Raw genomic sequence first — 24,940 nt, 5'->3', positions numbered from 1 at the left:
TCCTAGTATCTAAAGGTTAGAATACTGTACTGAATGCTGAGCAGTTAAAAGGTGGGACATAGAATCTACAGTACTTGCCAGAATTTGAAGGTGTATTGTACAAAAGTCTTGATACATAAAGGACTGGGTGTTGCACATACATCTTCACAAATATAGGAATGGGTATTGTACATACATCTTAGGGGGTCATTCAGACCCACTCGCGAGCGGCAGTACGCTCGCAAGTGGGTCGATGTTCCCCACTGCGCATGCGCACGACAGAGGGAGCTCCGTCCTCGCATGTGCGAGACCCGACGAGCGAAGGACTTTCCTTCGCTCGGAGTGTCTCATCAAAGGGGGTGTGCTGTCGATGGTGACTGACAGCACGCCCCCTTTGGTGGGCGTGCCGGGGGTGTGCCTGCCAGACGGAGGCGTTCCCAAGGGAACGCCTACCGTCTGAAGCCGGCCCCACTGACATCACTAGTGATGTCAGTGGGAGTGATTTTGGCTCAGATAGAGCCAAAATCACTCCTGGCCTTGCGGTTGAGAAACCCAACCGCAGGCTTTTACTCGCAGTTCCGATGGTCGCGATGGTCAAGACCATCGCGACCATCATTTTGCACGCTCGTATATGCTGTGGGTGGTGACCCACAGCTATACGAGCGTCCAGGAGGACGCTCCATATTAATGGAGGTGGGCCCTGATTCACAGCGAGCGCTCTGGTCAGAGCGTCCGGCTCTGAATCGGGGCCTTAATTCATAAAGGACAGGGTATTGTACACACATTTTGGTTTATAAAGTGCAGGATATCATATTTACACCATGGTATATAAAGTGCAGGATATTGTATGTACATCTTGTTACATAAAGAATGAGATTGTACATATTTCATAGTACATAAAGAATATCATACCTGAAACAAAGGCCACTTTCTCCTTTAGAGAAGGCAGGACATCAGTAGCTTTCAATCCATCATTCCGGAATGACCCTGAAACAAGCAGAGATGACAAAGATCAGAGAGATGTAGATCATCCCAAAGATGAGCACAAGTAAAATTATTGGGAAACACAGATTAGCCAGAAGTCCAGGGGAAAGGTGCAGATATTGGGCCTGCTTCTAAGTCGGACGCTCTGCAGCCACTTAGCTGTATGGCGGCATTAGACTACTCACGTCCTAAGGCTAATGAGAGAATCAGTTTGTGTATGGCAAATATCTATGCTGCCCACTATTTTAAGGTCCTCAGCCGTCATTATTAGTTTCAGGACTTGTACCAACTCCATGCTGGGTACAAAAGATCCACAGGCATCCCTTCCACATCTGCAAGCTACGAACGATCCGTACATACTCTGTCCATGTGCATATGCATGGACTAGCACATGTGCCTATTTCTGTTTAAGGCACAAGCATATGTGAGATGCAGCCACATGTCCAACTCAAAATCAGGCCCATTAGCTGTAGATACTTTGTAGAGTAGTTCTCAAAACTGGATATGACCAGATTTATGTGTCCTCGGGTGATGAAATAAAACAAACAAATGGCTTTGAAATAAAACAAACAAGATGTGCTTTAACTGCAGACTTTCAGATTTAATTTGAGGGTAATTACATCCAAATCAGGTGAATGGTGTAGGAATTGCAACGGTTTCTATATGAAAATTCTGACAAAGTCCCAATATTTATGCACCTGACTGTATTATGGAGAATATTTAACTATACAACATAAACATATTTTATGAATGCCTATAGGAGGTGATCCCCATTATCTAGATGTGCTCAATCACTGAATACTAGGACAATTTGATGTGCAGGGGCTGCTTCTGTATAATTAATGGACAGACACATAGGTGGAACTGAATTTTGCACAACGCACCTAAGAAAATGTTCTGTTACTCACAATCTAATTTAATGATCATTTAAGCAAAATAATATAATTATTACTATCCTATTTTCCACATACAGCGCAAACCTATTTGTTCAGTGCTATATTCAAACAGGAAAACATGGAGGTGCACAATACTTTGATCAGCTGCACTGGAAATAAGGAAATTATTTCTGATTTAAGAAGAGTTAATTTGCATACCGGCTAGAGTGGGATTATGTGAATTAGCTGTTATACCTATTAAGCACAGCAGCACGCATGGAAACAGGTTGGGCTTGAACATAGTTATACTGTTGGGCTAATATATCCAGCTAATACACTGTAGATGTGCTAATTAGGTAAGACTCATGGACTCTGGAGTGCAGAAAAACACCTAACAAACAGGAAACTCCCTCCCAGCATGCATAGCCCCAGAGAAAGTCTCATCCTGCAGCATACATATACTGTATACATCTCGCCCTTCAGGAAGATGGTGAAAAAGGGGTAACATAATAAAAGGAGACTAACGAGGAGAGAGAAGATGGGTGAGAGAAGTTATGTGACACAGGGGTCTATTTACTAAGCAGTGTTAGGAGACAGAGTGAAAAGTGATAAGTCTATGATAAGGTGCCAGCCAATCAGCTCCCAACTGCCATTTTTCAAACACAGCCTGTGAGATGACAGTTGGGAGCTGATTGGCTGGCACCTTATCACTTTTCACTCTGTCTCCTAACACTGCTTAGTAAATAGACCCCATAGTCCTGAATTCAGGTATTAGGCTTGTATACATGTCCCGACTTGGTGGTATACAGGTGCGGCATAGGCGCCTGGTCATTGCGAGTGATAGCTGGAGGTGCCATTTAGTCAGATGGTGATTCACTATCGACTGATGAAAACACAGGTTATGACAACTTGGAGCTTGGTGTGATGTGAGGAGGGTCTTTGCCGTCCACTGTCATACTGGGCGCAGTAATAGTCTCCTCAGGTAGATTCAACAGGTGGCGACGATTACGCTCATGCACAAGTTTCATTTGCCTGAACATCATAACTGTTGGGCCAGTCAGCTTTCTTTGAAACAGTAGAAAGCTTGTCATATCCTTGAGTGGTCTGTATTCAAACAGCTAGTCCTGGATCCAACTGAGGGAGAGCGTGCTCTGTACAATCATAAGTCCTTTTATTAGACATGCGCTTAGAAGCCAGTGCTGCCTGCACTTGTGTCTGCAATTGAGGTTGTAATTGCTGTTTAGTAATTGGTATGTGGGTTCTGGTGCAACATGATAACCGTTGGGAAGGGGATGATATTCCATCCCGTGGTATGTTACGTAGGTTTAAGAGCACCAAACAGACATCAGTAGTGGTCTCGTGCACATTTCTCTAATAGATGCTTGGCGGAGCAAACAGCTGTTTCTGTGAGCCCATTGGATAGTGGATATAGGGCTTGATTCAGCAAGGATTGCAATTGCAAAGCTGTACGCAGGCAGCTTTGCAATTGCGATCCTTGCTATTATGCAAACGCAGGGGACATAGAATGCAGGCGCACACTCTAGGTACTAAGAACAATGATAGACAAAATAATCCTGATATGCTCCACGTTAATTGTAGAGTTTAAGTGAGGTTCTGAGTACATGTTTGGCCAAACATGTTTGCCCATCCACTGCATCAAGGTGAACCCCATAAGATGGGTCCCTAACATCCCTAATACTAACACATTCCGTTAAATGTATCCAACACTTACCTGTAATAGTGCCCATTCTAATATGTAGACAGGAATGCAGGAACCTAAGCTGGGGATTAAAAACACCTAAAGGGCAGATGGGTGGGGTGCAAATTCCAAACAGAAGGAGTCTCAACCTTCAAGGGTAAAAAATATACACAAATATAATAGTAAGGGGGTCTTGGACTGCACACCTGCAAATGCAAAAGCAGCAGGTGGTGAATGACACCCCCTGCTACATTTGCGATCCCAGCACTGCGACAGAGGTCACAGACTGGGATCACCATTGCGACCTTCGGTGGTAGAGGGTCGCGAAGCTGGACGGCGCCGGGACTCCGTCCAGCTGCATTGGTTAACCTCCATTGGTTACCTGTCTTCTACCGTATTCAATATAAAATACTTACACTCACACATAAAGCTATTAACCAAACCCCACAAACATACATCTCTTCACTTATCTCAAAATATCTTCCAACCAGACAACTCCGCTCTGCACAAGATCTGCATCTCTCATCCATACGCATTACTTGTTCCCATGAACATTACAGGACTTCTCTCGGGCTGCACCCACCCTGTGGAATGTCCTCCCACGCACAATAAGACTTTCCACTAGTCTCCAAACATTCAAGCGTTCCCTGAAAGCTCACATCTTTAGACAAGCTTATCAGATTCCAGAACCGCCCACATAACCTTCATAGCTTCCCTATCTAAAGGTGCCTACACACTTGGCGATGTGCTGCCGATCCAACGATGTGTACGATTTCCCTTGAAACTCCCCCCGGCAGCTCCCCACTCACGATTTGGCACACAACTTGGTGTATGTACAAACGATACATCATGCATCCTTTCTTTTTTTTTTTAGTGCATCGTGTTCCAGATTGTCAGATCTGCCCTACAGCACGGCAGATCTGAAGATGCGATGTGCGACCAGCGGGGAGGCGCAATCGCATTGTGATCGTGAGTGGGGACTCACGATTTGAGCATAATTTACACGATCTGTTGTTCCGATGCATTGGAATCAGCCAGATCGGGTAAAATATTGCCAAGTGTGTAGTCACCTTAACTCTTACAGTATACACATACCACATATTTTCACATCCTCCTAACCCTAGGCCAACTTTCCTGTGTGACTGGATCATATAGCTCACCGATAACATCTGCAATCTGGCTGGACCAATTTGCAATATGTATCCTTGTGTATCAACACCTATTTCCCTATAGATTATTTCCTATAGATTGTAAGCTTGCGAGCAGGGCTGTCTTACCTTTATGTCTGTCTGTTACTACCCAGTGTTGTTCTATTAATGTTGTTTCCATTTGTAAAATGCAATTGAATATGCTGCGTTATATAAGAAACTGTTAATAAATAATAATAATAAATGATCGATCTCAAACCATCCTGAGTAAGAGTCTACGAGAACCAGGTACTCCTTACCCCTCCATTCAAAAACATCAGCAGCAGTGACAGACCACGGAAGATCTGGGATGTCATGTGGATGCAGAGGCTGTTTAGGTTGGTGTACGTGAAGGGCCACGCACGGGCCACAAACAGAGACCTCCTTCTCAAGATTATGAAACATGGTGGACCAATAGAGCAGTTATCTGGCCGTGCGCTTGGTGGCCTCCAGACCAGGGAGTCCTTGGTGCAGCACTTTTGCACTGTGTAAGGCAAAACAAATCTCTGACCTCACAAAATTATCCCATCTAACAGTGATGTAATCTCTCATGGCAAAGAATGGACGTAAGTCTTGGGGAAGCTCCCTGGAGGACTGGGGCTGGCTTTGCAGGACAACCTGAGAGAGACGTCGACATAAATCATCCGCCAAAGATTCTCTTCACAGCTCCTCCATATGGACAGGGGACAGGAGTTGCACGGACATCACATCATAATCACTGTCAACCTGTAGAGGAGCAGAATGAGAGAGGAACGCTCTGGAGAGGGCATCAGCCATGTACATTACTTTGCCACACTTGCAGACAACTTCTAAGTGGTACCTCTGTAATTTGAGCATCATCCTTTGAATACGAGTAAATGCATTGTGCAAGGACTTCTCATGATGGTAATGAGCGGTTGGGGTTCAGTTTCGACGGTGACTGGCCGTCCGTAGATGAAATCATGTAATTTGTGGAAAGCAAACTCCAACGCCAGCAGCTCTTTTTCGATCTGTGTGTAACGTGATTCTGTTTCCGTCAGGGCCCTGGAATGAACAGTAATTTGTCTATTCTTCTGGAGGCAAACTGCACCCAACCCTTGCTGTATGGCGTCAGCTGAGATCACTACCGGTAAGTGTACACTGAAGTATTGCAGGAGGGCTGGTGAGTATGGACTTAAGTCTTGACACCGCAGCAAGGTGTTCTTCCAACCAACACCACTCTGTATCTTGGTGCAGAAGATGCTGCAGGGGTACAGTGATCTCACTGTAATTGGGTATGAATTTTGTCATGTAGTCATCCCAAAGAAACCTTTATCCACCGGCAGGGACATGTGGTGGATGGCCGTCGTTTTGTCAGGGTTTGGTTTAACACCCTGGTCCGTGAAGAGATGGACCACGTACGGAATTTCAGCCACTCTGAATCTGCACTTGTCTGGGTTGAGCTTTAAATTGATAGCCCGTATTCTTTCCAATACCTGGCGGAGACGCTTATCATGCTCGTGCATATAACGGCCCCAGACGAGGATGTCATCAACTATAATACCCAGCAAACAGTTGTTACATGCACCGTTGAAACACCTCACTTCCAGTTGTCAGGCTATATGGTATTAGTAAGGTGGCATATCTCCCAGCTGGTGTCATAAAAGCAGTGAGGAGTAACAATTCTTTGTCTAATGGGATTTGCCAAAACCCACATTTGGCATCTAATGTGCTGAAGACATTGGCTGAGTGAGAAGGGGCTTGGCAGCACTTTATTGAGGTGTATGGGGTCTATGCAAATCCTGACAGTCCCATCTTTTTTTACAGCAGCCACCATTGCAGAAACCCATTGGGTCGCTTCTTCAATAGGGGTTATGACACCAAGCGCGGTCATACGCTCCAACTCAGCTAAGACTTTGGACCTCATTCAGAGGCGGTCGTTAGTTGCAACCGGTCGCACTGAATCAGGGCGGCCGCTTGCATCCTGAACGACTGCCTACTTGTCGATCGCTAAGCTGTGGGTTAACACCAACAGCTCTAGCAACCGACATGGGTTATGGTCGCGATGGTCAAGACCATCGCGGCTTACGACCAGACCCTAAGGTTGGGTCTGGGCACTCGTAAGCCCCAGGGAGCTTCCTGCTCTGATCGAGCAGGAAGCTTCCCAATGACATCAGCAATGATGTCAGTGGGGCCGCCCCCAAACGGCAAGCGTTCCGGCGGGAACGCCTCCGTTTGGGCAGGCACGCCCCCTGCCCGCCTCCCAAACAGGGCGAGCTGTCACTCACTATCGACAGCTCGCCCCGTCTGCTGCAAGACCCCTAGCGATGAAGTGTCCGTCGCTAGCCGGGTCTCGCGCATGCGCACGACGGAGCCGGCTCCGTCGTGCGCATGCCCAGTGGGGCAACATCAAGTCGGTTGCGAGCGCTCAGCGCTTGCGACCGACTCTGAATGACCCCCCTTATTCTTCATAGCTATTGGAACCCTCCAGAGTGCACACAGTGAAGGGGTGACGGATTCATCCAAGCGCATGTGGTAGATAACAGGTATTTTGCCGATGGTGTCGCAATTGAATAAATCCTTAAAGTCATGGAACTCTGGGGTGTCTTGTTGTATCATGTGTACTTCAGGCCCCAGATGGATCAACCGAAGGCGCACTCTCTCAGTGATGTTAGACCATTGCTTGGACTGCCTATCTACTATGTGGAATAGCAATGGTGCACACACCTCCAGTCATTGTGAGGTTTATCAGCATTTAGAGATGAGTTCTAGCACACACAAGCACATTCATATATCAATGTGAATAACAGGGTAAATTATTAAATGTGTAGGTGTTCAAAATGCATCCCTCACCTCTTCAGTATTTTTCTATGTCTCACGCAAATCATTTCTATTTATGCAGAGCAGAGTTACCAAGCAACAGTCACTTGGAAAACCGTTCCAAGATACTAGAACAGAAATATGTCATTTAAAAGGAAAATGGGCCTGCAGGGATAACTACCCTCGCAGTTATTCCAAGTATCGTATGATGGCAAGTACTGTATGATGGCATCCTCTACTGTATACACCGGCTTGGCGATTTTTTGCAGCAGAGCTGTACAGAGAGTGTGCGTTATCTGGAGAGTTAAGGAATTCTAATACAGGGATAAAGCAATGTTGGTGAGGGGTGCGGGACAGTGTTGGAGAATAGACGAATCAAAAGGTACTAAAAAGTAAAGGCATTTAAATAGAAGCAAATTTGTCTTTCAAAATACATATACAATAATGAAGAAGCAAAATTCAAGTACAAACCAAAATAAAGGTATAATAAATGATGAGTGAGTGAAATCTGATGAAGTCACAGCTTGGACCAATAATTATGGGATAAATGAAGAAATGTGACTGTCCCGTAGAGATATTTAACACTAAGGGCCATATTCAATTAGCGGCGAAAACGGACGTTTTTTTCCGCCAAAACACTGGAATGGAGAAAACTTATCTCCAGTTTTTTTTTTAACCAATTGCGTTTCTGCCTGTTTTTGGGCAAAAATATCGCAGGTTTTTCGATGCTAATTGAATACGGCCCTAAGGGCCATATTCAAAGGTGGACACACTGCTAATGTTGGAAGCAGTGAAACAATGCTTGGTACTGCGCATGCGTCCATGATTGTGTCCATACATAACAGAACCCTTAGGATTTATGGTATTATTTACCCTTCAACACCAAAAATTGGACATGTCATTATTGTCCTAGGGAAAAGTGTGTACACATTTTAAGTAATTACATTGTCATTTTCAGTATTGTGATTTATGGTCTAAAATATAGAAAAGTGCAAATATATGTGAATCTGTATTAACAAATGGGTAAACTGACTATTATTTGTCTGTTATTTTAATGTGTGAGCACAAAAAGTTTACAATACTCAACACAATAATGAATATTGATGACATTTCAGCAGGACAGGCATTTAGTGTAATAAACACATTAATACAATTCCAGAAATGTTTTATTTCTCTATTGTTTTTTTTAACTGGCCCACACTGATGTTTTATTAGTGCACAAGCAATATGTAAATGTTGATTGAGAGCTCCAGAGCCAAGCTGGAAAATGCTCTACTATGCTCCACCTTGCACATGTACTGTAAGAAGTCCATAAGCTTGGTACACACGTAAAGATTTTCTGTCCAACCATCCAACTAGTTTATTGGTTGGAATGAAAATCTGGTAAAGTATGAAAGCAATTGACAATCAGCAATTTGCTCCCAAATGCCAGATAATGGACAAAAACTGTTGTTTGAACAAATTGTTTAGATCAAACATTTAACAAACTTATCTGAACGACCATTTTCATCTGTTTTCTGGCATTTAGGAGCAAATTGCTGATCATCAGTTACTCCCATAGGTTACCAGATTTTCATTCCAACCAATCAAGTAGTTGGATGGTTGGACAGAAAATCTTTACGTGTGTATGCACCTTAACTCCCTCCATGTTTTTTTATAAAAACGCTCCCAGCTGCCTACTTCCTCCACACTCTCTATGTACTGTAGCAGCTCCCAGCTGCCTCCTTATTCTGCTCTCTAGGGGCTCTATTCATCATGTTAATAATTATCGAGGTCCAAACTGACCCCAATAATTAACACTTGAATTTGCTGCGAGCGCAGGAGCAATTCATTATTCCTCTGGCGCACAGACTGCTGATACGAAAATCAGCTGTCTCCGTGAGTCTCCTTGTCCATGTCTCCTCTTGGAGCATTGAATCTAGTGCGCATATGTCACCTCTTCACCTTGATAAAGGGGCTCCTGTGCCCCGAAACATCGGATATCAAACTCCCTCCTTGACCCTTTTCAGTCTGGCTTCCGTTCTCTCCACTCCACTGAAGCTGCTCTCACGACAGCAACGACATCCTTGCTGCCAAATCCAAAGGCCCCTACTCTCTGCTCATTCTCCTTGATCTCTCTGCTGCTTTCAACACGATTTTGCCTGTACTGCTCCCACCTTTGGAACGCTCTCCCTCTCCCCATCAGACTCTCCACCTCTCTACAATCCTTCAAACGGGCTCTCAAGACCCACTACTTCATCAATGCTTTCCAGCTCTCATCCTAACTCGCTACTACATGCTCCCACGTCCCTGTTTTCCCCATTTGTATCATGCCCGTCTGTCTGCCCCTCCCATTGAGAATATAAGCTCTTGCGAGCAGGGCCCTCTACCCTCTTGTGCTACTCCTTACTTTATTTTCATCTACTTCTTACTTACCACTAGGACACCTAACACTTGGTGCTTATGCTCTGTTGCTTAATTGGGTGTTATGGCCACCAATGTATCAATGTATATTATCCATGTCCTTGTCCCCACCTTTGGAACTCTCTCCACCTCTCTACAATCATTCAAACCGGCTCTCAAGACCCTCTACTTCATCAAAGCCTTCCAGCTGTCATCCTAACTCGCTGCTACATGCTCCTTCCTCCCCGTCTACCCTATCTGTGTCACACTTATTTGTCTGCCCCTCCCTTTTAGAATGTAAGCTCTTACGAGCAGAGCCCTCTACCCTCTTGTGCTTCTCCCTACTTTAGTTTCATCTACTTCTTACTCACCACTAGGACACCTAACACTTGTTGCTTATGCTCAGCTGCTTATGTGGGTGTTATGGTTGCTAATGTAGCAATGTACATTATTCATGTCCTTGTCGTGTATTGTATTGTTCTGTAAGTCATTGGTCACCTATTTATTTATGTACTTTATAATGATAATAATGATAATTATTATTTTCATGCTGATGTAATCAATACACATTTTTCTATTTTGAAACAACACCGAGTCCTGCATGTCTGCTTGTATAGAGCTGGTTCACATCTTTCCAGAAGGCACTGGTGGACGTGTACAACATATACGTATCAACTCTACAGAGGCCGGTAGAGAAGCCCAACTAGAAGAGATGACGAGAAGATTTCTAGAGCGGGGTTATCAACAATCGTCCCTAAATAGGTGTTTAAAGAAAGCTAAACGTATGTCCTTGACTACATCTAATGCAGGGAATACTACCATCAAGAAGGAGTCGCGTCTCATATATACCACTACGTTTGATGGTAATTCACAGACCATACAAAAATCACTTAAAAAATTTTGGCCCATTGTTAAAAGTGACCAAACGCTACCTTTTCAAAAAATGGCACCACCTATGATGGCGTATAGAAGGGGGCCGAACCTACGACAGCTACTTATGAGACCCACACTTTATCCCGATAAGAAGAGTGATATATCGGACCTTATGTTGAGAAGGCCTGGTAGCTATTCTTGTGGCAGTTGTGTCACTTGTGCCTCCATGATTGTAGGGTCTACGTTCCCCCACCCACACTCGGGCCGGAAGATAAAAATTAAGTATAGACTACACTGTGCACTCGACCATTTAATATATATTCTTATATGCCCATGTGGCTTATACTATGTCGGCCATACGGCCAGAAGATTCAGAGACCGCATGGCCAATCATAGATCGTCTATACGAGCAGCTCTGTCAACAGGCGCAAGTGACAAGCCAGTAGCTAGGCATTTTTTGCAACTAGCACACCCAGCAGCATCATAAAGATGTAAATTAATAGATTGGATACCACCTAAGCTGGGTATAGATAGGATTTTGGCCCTAAAAAGGCGTGAAAGTTTCTGGATTCATGAGTTAAATACGGTCATGCCAAGGGGATTGAACGAATGCAACCCACTGAATGTATTCATTTAGGTATTAAGGCAGAGAAAAATATGTTTGTCTTTCCTCTATATAAGTGTTTTGTTCTGGATCTATATAGTACCATTTGTGGATTTTTTGAGCTGTATATATCAGTAGGATACATTAGACTCTGTAGGTCAAGATAAGATAGGATTATATAGCTTCTATTTTTTAATCTTTATTTTCTATCATTTTTTATTTCTGAATATTTTCATTATCTTGTTTGTATATATTGTAATGTCACGTTTGTATAAATGTTGGTTTTCTGCTTGATGGATAAGATGCCCTTTGTACAATCCACTTGTTTATTTCTCTAAGTCTATGTATATACATTGACTGATATTTGATTTTTGTACCCACCTATGTATTTGGTATTGTACTTCTGATATTATGCTATACTGCAGTGATGCAGAATAAACTGTGTCTTCTATAGTGGTGTACAAACATGTGGATATGGACGTACCAGGCTCCCAATAGCATGTTAATATTGTAAGTATTGTAGTCCACACTAGTGTGGTTATATTTGTTTATTTTTTTTGTTTACGTTTGGTTGCGCTAATATGTATGCACACACCCTAAGTTTGACACCAGTAGGCCTCTGTAAGTGGTTACCTTGGTAACACACACTAGCTTGCGTCCCACACAGACACGCGGAAGTGCTTTACAGCACAACCACGCACTTCCGGTCTCGAGGGCTCTTTAGCCGGAAGCGGGACAGGGGAGAACTAGCGGCATACACCGATGGTGAACGGGCGTGCTGTACACTGAATAGACGCTGTATTGGAGATGGGAGCAGCCCCGAGTGGTTAGGTGAGTCAGACTTCACATATTTAGTGGTTTGCCGAACGTTTATGCTTTGACCACAATTGCGTTATGTTTTTCTCAGGTTTAGGACCTGGAGGGGTTGTGCTTAACCATTTGTGAACCATTTGTGTTTCATACAGCGCTATTGATAAATGAGGTATTTATATATAGATCCTGTAAACAGCAGGTGGTTAAATATTGAGAGGTGTGTGTACCACTAAGGGTTGGTTCCTATGGCTATATAAGATATCTGGTGAAGGTGTCTATTTAAGATTATGTGCAACTAATAGCACCCTATAGTGGCAATGCATGTGTCACATATGGGTGATTTTTAAACATAAGTAGTGTTTTGTTTATTTCAGGGAGCCTGGCAGACATGTCAATGTGTTTCTCTTTGTTTCACAGACTTATAGGGGTATTCAATATGGGTGTTTTTTGCGTTAATATCGCACTTTTTATCGTTTTTGCGTTAATATCACTTGTTTTAGTTTTACACTGTATTCAATATCAAAGACTTATTGCAGTTTTGAAAAGTCTTTGATAAAAAACGGCGATAACTTTTCACCATTGAATAGGTGTCGAAAAGAAGTGCAGAATTGGGGTTTAGGGGTGCAGGCTTAAAAAAAATAGCCTGCATCCCTGAGAATGACATTTAAAAAAGAACTGTGTCAAAAAAAAAATGGGAAAAAATTGTTTAACAATAGGGAAATAGGTTCAGGGCTATTCTGCAAGGATGCGGCAGGTGTTTTCTAGAATAGAATTATAGCGGCAGGTGCACAAATGCAGAATTTTACAAAATTTACTTTTGGGACATCAAAATATGCTAGTACCCATTTTCATGTACCCCAAATTTGATGGGACCACTATAAAAACCGAAAAAAATAACCTAAGTGCTCTTCTGCATCACTTCTTCAATGTCGGGAAAAAAACACCTGCTGCGGCTATTTAAATCCCTGACTTTCAATTAAAGGCTAAAATGGGGGTACCCATAGTGTTCCCCCATGTTTTTACAACTTTAGGGGGGTCACAATTATTTTAAGGAAAAATTCGTAACTTTACGCAAATCCAACTTCGGAGTTTCCCGTTTTCGTTAATTTGATATTGAATACGGGGATAAGCGGGAGCGCGCAGCAGACTTAACGCAGAAAAAAACTCCGATATGAAACGTTAACTTCGGCAGTGAAGTTAACGTTTCATATTGAATACCCCTCTATGTCTTTGAATGAATTGTTATTATCAAATATTGGATGAGGTCTTGAAAAAGGTTCAATGTGGAACCGAAATGTCGACCAGATGTGGATACATCCAATCAAATCTAAAGTCTATGAATAAAAAACTTTTTAAATAATATTTGAAGTGGCGAGTGCCTCCTTCCTTTGGTGGAAACACAGGACTATATTTATATATATATATATATATATATATATACACACACACATATATACACAAAAAGATGTCCTTATTTTGCGCTAAGATGTATATACTGCACCTCAAAGAGAACCCCTTTTAGTGGGGACCAAATCTAGCCAACAAAAAATAAAAATACGAGTGCGCAAATCACAAAGATATTTCAAACATTAGTTGAATGGTGAAAGTATTAGACGTTAATCCCAATCTGAAATCCACACTGATGGAATTGTCAATATAGGCCCTCATTCAGAGCCGTACGCTCTGAGCAGAGCGCACGCTCTGCATGAGGGCCGGGCTCCATTTTCATGGAGCGTCCTCCTGGACGCTCGTATAGCTGTGGGTCACCACCCACAGGCTATACGAGCGTGCATTTTGATGGCCGCGATGGTCGTGACCATCGCGACCATCGAAATTGCGAGCCGGAGCCTGCGGTTGAGGTTTTCAACCGCAAGCTCCGGAGTGATTTTGGCTCTATCAGAGTGATGTCAGTGGGCCGGCTTCTGACGGGAGGCGTTCCCGTGGGAACGCCCCCGTCAGGGAGGCACGCCCCCGTCACGCCCACCAAAGGGGGCGTGCTGTCAATCAACATTGACAGCACGCCCCCTTTGATCGGACACAACGAGCGAAGGAAAGTCCTTCGCTCGTCGTGTCTGGCGCATGCGCACGACGGAGCTCCCTCCGTCGTGCGCATGCTCAGTGCAGACCATCGACCCACTTGCGAGCGGACAGCCGCTCGCGAGTGGGTCTGAATCAGGCCCATAGTCTCTTAATAAGAAATTTTCAGTGAATGACTGGGTGTCTTTTTGGTGAGTGGTTCTTTTTTAGAAAAATTCAATTGGAGCCACATTGAAGTTGGTCCAGTATAATAAAGAGGAAAAATGGACTGTCATTGACTGAAAATTTCTTATTGTACTAATGTTAGAAATAACTTTGTGATTTGCGCCCTCATATTTTTATTTTTTGATTTAGTTTTATATATATATATATACATACAGTATATATGTATATAATATATTTCTCTAGATAATCCACACACTCTTCAGTATAGTGTAGTTGCTGGGGTGCAGCATCAATATTCAGTCTGGGTAAGCTCCACAGACAAAAAATGCATAATATAGAATGGGGGTGCACTCACCAGACATCAGCCAATTAATTTAGGATGATAACTTTATTCCATCATAGTATGGATTTTTTACTATGATGGAATAAAGTTATCAACCTAATTGCATTGGCTGATGTCCGGTGAGTGCACCCCCCACACTATATTTTATTTATATATATTATATATATATATATATATATATATATATATACACACACATATATATATATTTATATATACACATACATATATACACATACATACATGTATATAGCTTCATATTTCAGGTGACACTGGAGAGGTCTTTGAAATACATAGACAGACCCGCTGGTTGTTACATCTAGCGATTTAGCAACCAGCAGGTCTGTCTATTTATTTCAAAGATGTCACGAGTACAGCCTGAAATACGGAGCTATATTTCGTCCCTCACGTTTGAGTGGTAAATAGGACGGCACCGGAGGCATTTGGCCATTTTTCCAGCAAGAGAGTACCGGCCAATGCAACATTTTTATTATATATATATGAAAAGCGAAGGAAAAGGGCACTCACCAAGCTTCATGCAAAAATAGATTTCTTTTTATTTCAACTCACAATCATATGTGTCGACATTTCGGTCCACCAGGACCTTTGGCAAGACCCAACAAAAGAGAACTGCACAGCTACCACCAAAGACCATAACCCCCATCCCCACAGAGCCAGTTTAAATACACTCCATAATTGTCAATGCATTACACCTGGGACACCTGGCCGGTCCAAACCGGAAGTGGCTTAGAAAACTAGTAGATCTCACTATCACAGATGCCAACCATATCAACATGTTATAGGTCACCTCCATTGCACCTTGCAGTCTAACCTGTCAGTAAATGATGGAAACAGGGATGTTCCAGTGTCCAAAACAACGCTACTGAGCTCGATCTATGTAGTGAGACCGGAAGTTCCATGCATTCCACCTCGTGGAACACACAGTACCCGGAAGTCGCGCAGGATCTCGCGTGACCATAAGCACTGCTGAACGATCTACAACAGTGCAGCATGCTAGCCGCTGTTGATATCTAGCGTATCAGCAAACAACCCATTACAGGAACTACTCACATACTGTATGTTCCTACTTTAGCGCACTAGCCAGTAATGATATAGGACCAGTACCCCAACATGACAACGATGCAAAAAAACCTATGACAAGCAGTATGACAATTTAGCTATGCATTAAACCGACTCTATTGGAATACACATACCTAAAATTCATAGACACTCAACATCCTCCAGGGAGGCCTATCATCTCGGCCCGTGGGTCATTATACCAGCCAATAGCCATTTACTTGGATAATTATCTTCAACCAACTTTACACATGCATTCCCCATGACAAAGGGTTGAGTGCAGTACGTAAACTCATCACAGATAATACGGCTTACCTTGGACCTAATATTGAATTTTTTCTTTCATTGTTGAATCTTACACTGAAGCGGAACTTTTTTTTATTTAATGGTAAATATTACATACAATTGCGGGGCTGCGCGGTGGGTCAAATGTGGCCCCTGCCTTTGCCAATTCCTTCATGTTCAATGTGGAACATGATCTGTTCTTCAATGATCCAGCAGTAAAAATGCACATTTCTATGTATATGCGTTATATAGAAGATCTGTTATTGGTGTAGGTGGACGCTTTGACATCTTTTGTCACACTAATTGAGACACACAATCGTTCTTCATCACCTGCCAAGCTTACCTTCAAAGCTGATACAGATTAAGAATGGCCTATTTGCAACATTTTTATACACTAAACCCACGGATAGAAACAATCTTCTATTGGCATCCAGTCACCATCCTGTGTCATTAAAGTATGGGTTACCCTATTCACAAATGTTGTGGGTTTTGAGAATTACTAGCGACCTTTCTCAACTAGAGGAAGCCCTTATGTCTATGGTCAACAAGTTTACTGCACGTGGATATGACCGTTTACATTTATTGCAAGTTAAACATAAGGTTATGAATCTCCCTAGAACATATATACTAGAGGGTCACAGTAAACAAAGAGACACTAATACATTTATATGGGTCAATGCCTTCAACCAACTTAGCCCAGCCATCAACACGATCTCTAAGTCTCACTGGCCAATCATTAATACAGATGCACAGTTACCATCCCTTCAAGGTAAAGAAATCATGACGGCATACCAGAGAGGACGCAATCTCAAAGACTATTTGGTGAAAAACGATGTCTCTAAAAATTAATCACCGATGTTGAAGTCCAATTTTTTAAGTTCCCAACGTTCAGGTTGTTTCAAATGCGCCAACTGTGATACCTATATGGTTACTGGAGACTCTTTTTTTCACCCTTTCTCGGGCAAGCTATTTAAGATCCGCCAATGTGTCGCCTGTACTACCAGGTTTGTAGTCTCTCTCATCAGCTGCCCATGCGGACGCCGCTTCGTGGGAAAGACCGAAAGGCTGTTTAAAGAACGGATGGCCGTACATCGTTCGTCTATAAAATTAGCCTTAACATCATGCTCCAGTGACCAACCTGTTGCTTGACACTTTTGCGAAGTTAAGCACAGCCTAGCCACTTTGCGCTATCGCATTATTGAACATATACCAGCCCCTATGCGAGGTGAGGACCGTTCCCTATTGCTGCTTCAGGCTGAGTCCCGCTGGATTTTTAATCTGGACACTTTGGCTCCAAGGGGACTCAATGAGAATTTGGGACTTTCTTGCTTCCTATAGTACCCCTTTCAAATCTCCCTGTCAGCTGCCTATAATATAGTCTACATCTTTATTTGTGTATACTCTGTATACCCTGTTCATTACTTTTACACTTATTCATTTTATTATTTACATTTAAGGATTTTTTTCATATTTACATTTTTTTTGTTTTAGTTTCTGGTTTCTTCTTACACATCATACACAGCTTTCACACATATTTATACTTCACATGTACTAGTTTTGTGTACACATCCAACATCCATTCATGTTTTTATTACACATTATCTATGAACATTCTATGTGAGGTTCTTGTCTGGAGATTTATCTATTCATATCATGGTTTTTGCCTATTGTATATTTTTTATCACTATGGTAACGATACTGTTGTTTCCCTCTATTGCCAGTTTGCATATCACGTGTTGTGGTCCTTCCGTGTCACCGCACGGCGCCTCCCAGTGACGTAATTCTTGAGGGGCCGGGATGACGGCGGGCGGAGGCATGGACGGCCCTGCTAGTGTTTAGGTAAGCACTTGTTTGTTTTTCACTTACTTGCACCCTGACGAAAATGCCAAATTAGAGCATTGAAACGTTGGTCTATCCACCGCTGTCTGTGTCATTTGTTTGAGCGCCGCCGATTGGATTCTTCTATTGTGACTGCACCAGGTTACAGCGGCCGCTGGCGGGCACCGCTTTATTGGCCTATTAAGGATTTTTTCTTTGTGAGGAGTGCCGCTTCCAAGATTTTATTTATATAAATTCCCAACTCCCTTCTTATTCTGCTCCCTCAGTGTTAAGTATGCAAGTGCTCCCAGCTCCCTCCTTACTCTGCTCTCTCCACCTTCCCTATGTCAGTGTCCCCAGCTACCTACTTACAGATGTGCACTGCACAAACATTACAATCACTGGGAACACTAAAATAGATGTGGAAATTGCTGTCATTCATAATAATTATGTAGTTGCGCAAAACACAATTTAAACAGTTTGCAGAAAATAGCTGCCCTTAGCACAGACCATATATGCTCTACAGTAGCTACAGAATTGCTGCAGTCTGGTAAATGCATGTAGGGCTGGGAAGAACAATACTATTTAGCGCAAGGTAACAGCTAGACATATCTATTCATCAAAGCCTCAAATATATATATATTTTTTGCCAGAGGTTTCCATTGAAAAAAAAAAAGTTTCGAAATTTGAGTATTCATTAATAAATGTAGCTATAATTTTCTAAGTCGTCTTTAAGCTGTCATCTGCTTTATCCATTATTTAGGAAAATTGTGCATACCTCAATGCATTGACGATCCTAAATACATATGAGCTGTGCTGCAATATATGGATGAGTTCCCATTTAGCAATCTGTTTTCAGAGCCATTCTAACAAAACATCTAGAAACCTGCCCTTCTTCGTGCACAATAACATATCACTAATAAGGAAACATTAATATTTATTTCTATGTTTAATAACCAAGATAAAGATAAGGAATTATGGGCCTGATTCAGAGCCGCTCGAAAGCGGCCACTCGTTCGCTCCGAGCGATGTTTGCCCAACTGCGCATGCGTACGGATCGTTATACGCATGCGCGAACCAGTCAGTGCGGTCGAAATTCATGTGCTCGCAAAATAGCGAATGCCTGATAATTTCAGTGACAGAATGAGGCATATGTGGGTGGTAACAGGGGAAGGTGCTTGAAAACGGGGAGTGGAGATCCGATCGCAGGCGTGCTTAAAGGTCAAAACGGGCGTTTTATGGGTGTGCATAATTAAAACATCAGCGTCATTGAACACGTCACTGGGTTATTTTATAGCCAGAACTGCTCGCAAAATTGTGGTAGCAAGAACCAACCACAAGAATAGCGAGCAGCTCATACCCTGGTCGATGTACTCGATTAATCTAATAAATAGCGGACATGACGTAGGATGCGAGCGGCCAGGGGGCGTAGTTTCCCAAAAAACGACCGCAAGTTTTGTTCGCTCGTTCAGACCTAGAGGCGTGAACAGGCCACAAAGAGCGAACGGTTCATTTGAATAGCCACCCCTTTTTTTTGAACGAACGACCGCAAATAGCGACCGGCTCTGAATCAGGCCCTATATCCAAAAAGGACAGGCAGAAATCAACAGAACAGAAATGAGGGCCAGCTCTCAGACAGAAGAGAGGCTCCCAGCATCAGATATGGCTGTAGAGTGGGAACATGTTCCAACCGGAATCGGTGTGAAATACCGGCTGACGCATGGCCGACAGTTCGATTCCCGGCAGCGTCAGTCCGACAGATGCAAAACTCACCTCTTCAGACAAGCTTTTCAGATTCCAGGACCGCTCCACCTAACCTTTTATAGCTTCCCTATCTAACTCCCTTCTTATAGTAAACACCTATCACATCTTCTGTCTTCAATTTAACATCCTCCTAACCCTAGGCCAAGTTTCCAGTGTGATTGGATTATACAGCCCACCAAGAACATCTGCAATCAGGCTGGAACAATTTGCAATAAGTAGCACCTATCCCTGTGTATCAACACCTATTTCCCTATACATTGTAAGCTTGTGAGCAGGGCCCTCTTACCCTTATGTATGTATGTATGTATGTATGTATGTATGTATGTAAGTATGTATGTATGTATGTATGTATGTATGTCTTTTACAACCCAGTATAATGTTAATTCAAATTGTAAAGCGCGACGGAAATTGTGGCGCTATATAAGTAACTGTTAATAAATAAATAAAAATAAATGCAGAGATCCTGGCAGCGGAAATCCTGATCGTTCCTAGGTAAGTACAAACTAACCTAACCCCCCTAACCCTAACCCTCCTTAGGGGTGCCTAACCCTAACCTCCCCCCCTGTGCCTAACCCTAATCCCCCCTCTAAGTGCCTAAACCTAACCCCCCCCTTCCCCGCTGCCTACACCCAAGTCCCCCGGGGGGATGCCTAACCCTAACCTCCCCCCCGGGGGTGCCTAACCCCCCCTTTCCCTAGCCTAACCCTAACCCTCCTGGGGGGGGTGCCTAACCCTAAGTCCCCCCCCCGGGTACCCTAAACCTAACCCTCCCCCCCCCCACGGCTGTCTGCTCGCGGCGCCCGGCATCCCTTCGATCGGGATGCCGGGCGCCGGTCTCCCGGCGTCGGAAAAATGACAGGCGTCTAGATTTAGACGCCTGTCATTTAACCCTCGCCGGGATAAAGCAATCGGGAAGCCGGCTGTCGGGCTTACGTCAGCCGGTTTCCCGATTGAATCCCGTTCCAACCAGCTACTTTGCAATTCAGATCACACTGTTACTTGTAGAATCCTCAGGAAGAACATTAAACACACATGCCATGAAACATCACAGATAATTCCCATTTTACACCCATGGTTATTACTGCTATTTATTTTTACAGACATCACACCATACTTGCCGACATTCAGCTCCCTCCTTCAGAGAGGGAGCTGAATGCCTGCATACAGCAGGGGGCGCGGCCAGTCTATGATGCTATTTTGGGGGCGGGTCCAGGGCAGTGACCGCACTATCGCATCCCCGCCCCCTCTTCACAATGCCAAAAATAAAGGCATTGTGAAGCAGGGGGTGGAGCCACGATGAAGCGATTCAGCGCAAATCGTGTCATCGGACACCAACCCCCCCCCCCTGCTGCGGGAGATTCTAGTAGTAGTCCGGGGGGCAGGCAGCATCCGGGAGGCTTGCCTGCCTTTCCGGGGGGTCGGGAGCGGCACCCGGTATTCGGGAGGCTCCTGACCAATTCGGGAGGGTAGGCAAGCCTGCATCACACACTGGGGGCCCTATTCATTAAGATTACAATTTTACCTGTGATAATTAAGGATTGAACTAGCTGCGAGTTCAATCCAAGTGTCGGAGACATTCATCACTTCCGAAAAGCTACTTTTTTATGCGGAGACAGCTTTTCGGAAATAGGGTACTTTTTCCTGCTGCTTAGACTCTACGCAGCCTGTCTTGAAGCTGTGCATCCATGTATGTTTTGTATGGAAAATATATTATTTTCAAACTGTATATCCATTGCTACTATGTACGGTATGAATTGTAAATCAAGGCGCGTATCCGCTAGACAATTAAAATGAGCGATTGAACAATTAAAACATCGTTATCGTTCAATCGCTCATTAATTGTTCATAAATCGTGCAGTTAAATGTTGAAAACGACCAGCGAAGCGCACCCCCGCTGGTCGTTTTCGATATCTATCGTCTGAACATGCAGGTCAACTTGCCGATATCGACAGGTTGTGCATGTTCGGGGATGAGGGAGGGTGCCTGCACTGAACGACATATCGTTCAAACGGACAGGATAACAGTGTTTGCTTCATTCAGCGTGACCCCAGAAAAGGGTTAGCTACTGGAGCCAAGTTGCTTGATACATCTCACAAATAGCAACCCCCATAGAAGCCTATGGGGGTTTGTGTAATTGAAAATGGGGGACTAAAATACATATCTCCAATATCTGCTGCACTCTGATATACAAGTGTTGCATACAAAATTAATCAGTGCAGCCTCGTGGTGCGTCTTAATTACATCACATTGGGGGCGATTCAATTTATCGCAAAGCTGAATAGCCCCGAGAGAGAGCTACCAGGGATATTCAATTCACTGCACTGTTTGGTCGGACTTTATATTATATTCTGTGCCTGCTGTTGCTCTCTACCAAACCTCTGGACTTAACTGCTTAAACCACCTTGGTTTAAATCAAAAGTAAAAAAAAAAAAAAAAAAACACTGGTTCTTTTATTGACTTCTGTGACTTCTTAAAAAAGCCTATTATAAGGGAATCCCCAGGTATTATTCCATACTCTTGTTGCTTGTGGTCTTCATTTGAGTGAGCTTAACAAATACTGTAAACACACACACACAACAGTGAAAAAGGAAGCGTGACCCAGATCAGAGAGGTACTACATCTGCTTGAATTAACCAAGACTCCACAAACTCCTTCCCTAACAATCCTATAGGATAGAAGAAAGCTACAACTACATTCTTACGGTGTAGTCTCAAGTTTATTTCAATTCAAAACCTTCAGTCTTCTACTGAGATGAGTGGAAGGAAGAAATACTTATGGTGCATACACATGGGACGATCGTCAACGATAACGAGATCGTTGAATGATCTCCCGGGTGTGCTGGATGATCAATATCGATCATTCATCCCACCACCGACGGCCAACGACCCGCGATCGTAAACTAATAGATATCGACCAGTTTGGCCTGCATGCACGGCCGATGGACGATATCTTTATCGTCCATACTTACCCGCACATCGCAGGTCGTTGGTGGGTTGGAGGCACCAAAAAATGCACAAAATGAACGATAACGATACGATTGATATCGTTATCGTTCATATTGTGCATTTTAATCATACAGTGTATAAGCCTGGCTCTCTTTTGAGGAGATAGGAAACCCTAACAACTTTGGATTGTTAGTGTTAGAAAGCATTAAAACATGGTTGATCGAGGTTTATAATACATAGCAATGTGTCACAGTATTAATATAATTGTTTTTCATTAAAACATTCATGCAGGTATTATATACATACATACACACACACACACACACACACACACTTTGTCTGCTATGAAGCCGGGTACACACTAGGCGACATGTAAACGACACAATGTCGCTCATGATTTCCCTTAAACTCCCGGACAAACAATATAGTGCATACACACTGAGCGATTTTACAAACGACCAAACAATATACGTGAGTCGTTCAACACTGCCAGATTGTTGGATTTCTGCCTAAATTAAATACTGTATAGAGTTTCAGGAGGGGATAAATAGCCGGCAACCATTTTACCTCTTTGCATTATAATTATAATTTACCTAGGCGGGCAGCAGTATTGGGTGGCATACATTGGGTGGGCAGCATCATTGGTGGGCAGCAGCAACAGTGGTAAGCAACAGCATACAACATTGGTGGACAGGTGGGCAGCATTGTATACAAACCAAAACGTGCAGAATGATGGAAATCCTGGATCCTAAATTGTCACGTCGCTGCTGCCAGCGATCAGCCCAGAAAATGTAGGATAGGAGTGTCCAGGAAGTGGCTCTGATGATGTCCACACCAGACATGTCGTGAAAACATATTGTTCGTCGTTGGTAGCATACACATTGCACGATTTGCTCCTAGTCGTTAGCGACATTTTCAAAATCGAGTTGCATGTACAGATGACAGAGGACGTCACTAGCGATCCGCGGGAGCGCGCATCACTAGCAATGAAGTGCGTACACACTGAACGATTTAAAGAATTTGTTGTAGCGATTGGTCGTTATCGCCAAATTTGTTTAAAATGTTGTATAGTGTGTACCCGGCTTTACTCTCTTCCTGAATCCTGGATTTATCAATTTGCAGCCTGCTTGTGATATACACTTTAAACTGGGACTTTACTCATCTGCATGTCCACTGCTGAGTTATGTTTGTATTTATATTATGGATTATTCACTTTGCATACTTTGAACTGTATCCAGAGTTTGTTTTTTGTACTGTTCAGCTCCCAAAGGCTCCGTAAAACCTTGCATTCACATGTGCTGAGGATAATAAATCTTTTATGCACATGCATCTGGTTCTGTATCAGTCTTTGGACTTTTGCAAATTGTGAAACTATAACAAATCACATAGACCAGTGGTTCCCAAACTTTTTCGAATCACGGGGCCCTAGAGTATCAACATTTTTTTCACTGCACCCCTGGGCCAAAAGTTTCTTGCAGAGGAACTCAGCAAAAATGAAATGAAATAAATTGTGCTTATATGTCAATTTATTAGGTACAGCTCGTTAATGCAAATATCTAATCAGCTAATCATGTCTCATCAGCTCAATTCATATAAGCATGCAGACACGGGCAAGAGGCTCAGTTGTTATTCACAACATACACCAAAATGAGGAAGAAATGTGATCGCAAATGGTGGGTCGCACCCGGGATTTGTACACGGGTACAACCACGGTGCGACCTGCATGAGACCCCTTTCCGTCTGGCGGTCTAACCCAGCAATAATGCCGGGTCGATGACGTCACAGTCATCGCTTTTGAGCCGATGCTTGTAGATGAGATCATCTCCAAGCGCCGGCTGTTCTTATGCAGTAAACAGGACCCAGGTCGCCTCAACCTGGGTTGAACTCGTGTTCAACACCACACCGCGAGTCGGGTTGAACTCGTGTTCAACCCTGCTCATTACCCAAGTTGAAATGCCGGGTCCTTTCACACTGCGCAGTAACCCGGGTTGCTGCGCGTTCATGTGCAATAACCCTGGTTATTTGATGGCAGTGTGAAAGGGGTATAAGTGACTTCGAAATAGGAAAGAATTGTTATTGGTACAGACGAGACACACTTAAACTGTCAGAAACTGCTCATCTTCTGGGATTTTAATGCACAACTGTCTCTAGAGTTTAAAGACAATGGAGTCCAAAACAAAAAACACATATTGTGCAGTAATTCTTTGGGCAAAAATGGCTTGTTAATGAGTGAGGCACACTTTAGGCCCCATTTTCTAATGGCAACTTCCAACAGAAAAAAGTGCCACAAATCGCATGTCATCTAAAGTTGGTTCCATGAACACGACAGCAA

The 24,940-nt window shown here is 43.4% G+C and overlaps 1 protein-coding gene across 3 annotated transcripts in view; it reads right to left on the bottom strand.

The window, feature by feature from the left end:
* KALRN (kalirin RhoGEF kinase) overlaps positions 1–24,940 on the bottom strand; it is a 1,228,991-nt gene that overhangs the window by 964,289 nt on the left and 239,762 nt on the right. For all 3 annotated transcript variants that reach the window (XM_088460751.1, XM_088460749.1, XM_088460750.1), the window contains exon 2: positions 892–966. In XM_088460751.1, coding sequence (XP_088316877.1) covers positions 892–966 — 75 coding nt within the window. The remainder of the gene's footprint in view (positions 1–891; positions 967–24,940) is intronic.

The sequence above is a fragment of the Taudactylus pleione genome, unplaced genomic scaffold, assembly GCF_031769625.1.
Source record: "Taudactylus pleione unplaced genomic scaffold, aTauple2 ptg000977l, whole genome shotgun sequence".
In the NCBI taxonomy this organism is placed as follows: domain Eukaryota; kingdom Metazoa; phylum Chordata; class Amphibia; order Anura; family Myobatrachidae; genus Taudactylus; species Taudactylus pleione.
The sequence above is the reverse complement of the archived record's forward strand: the minus strand, read 5'-3'. Positions and strand labels throughout refer to the sequence as shown.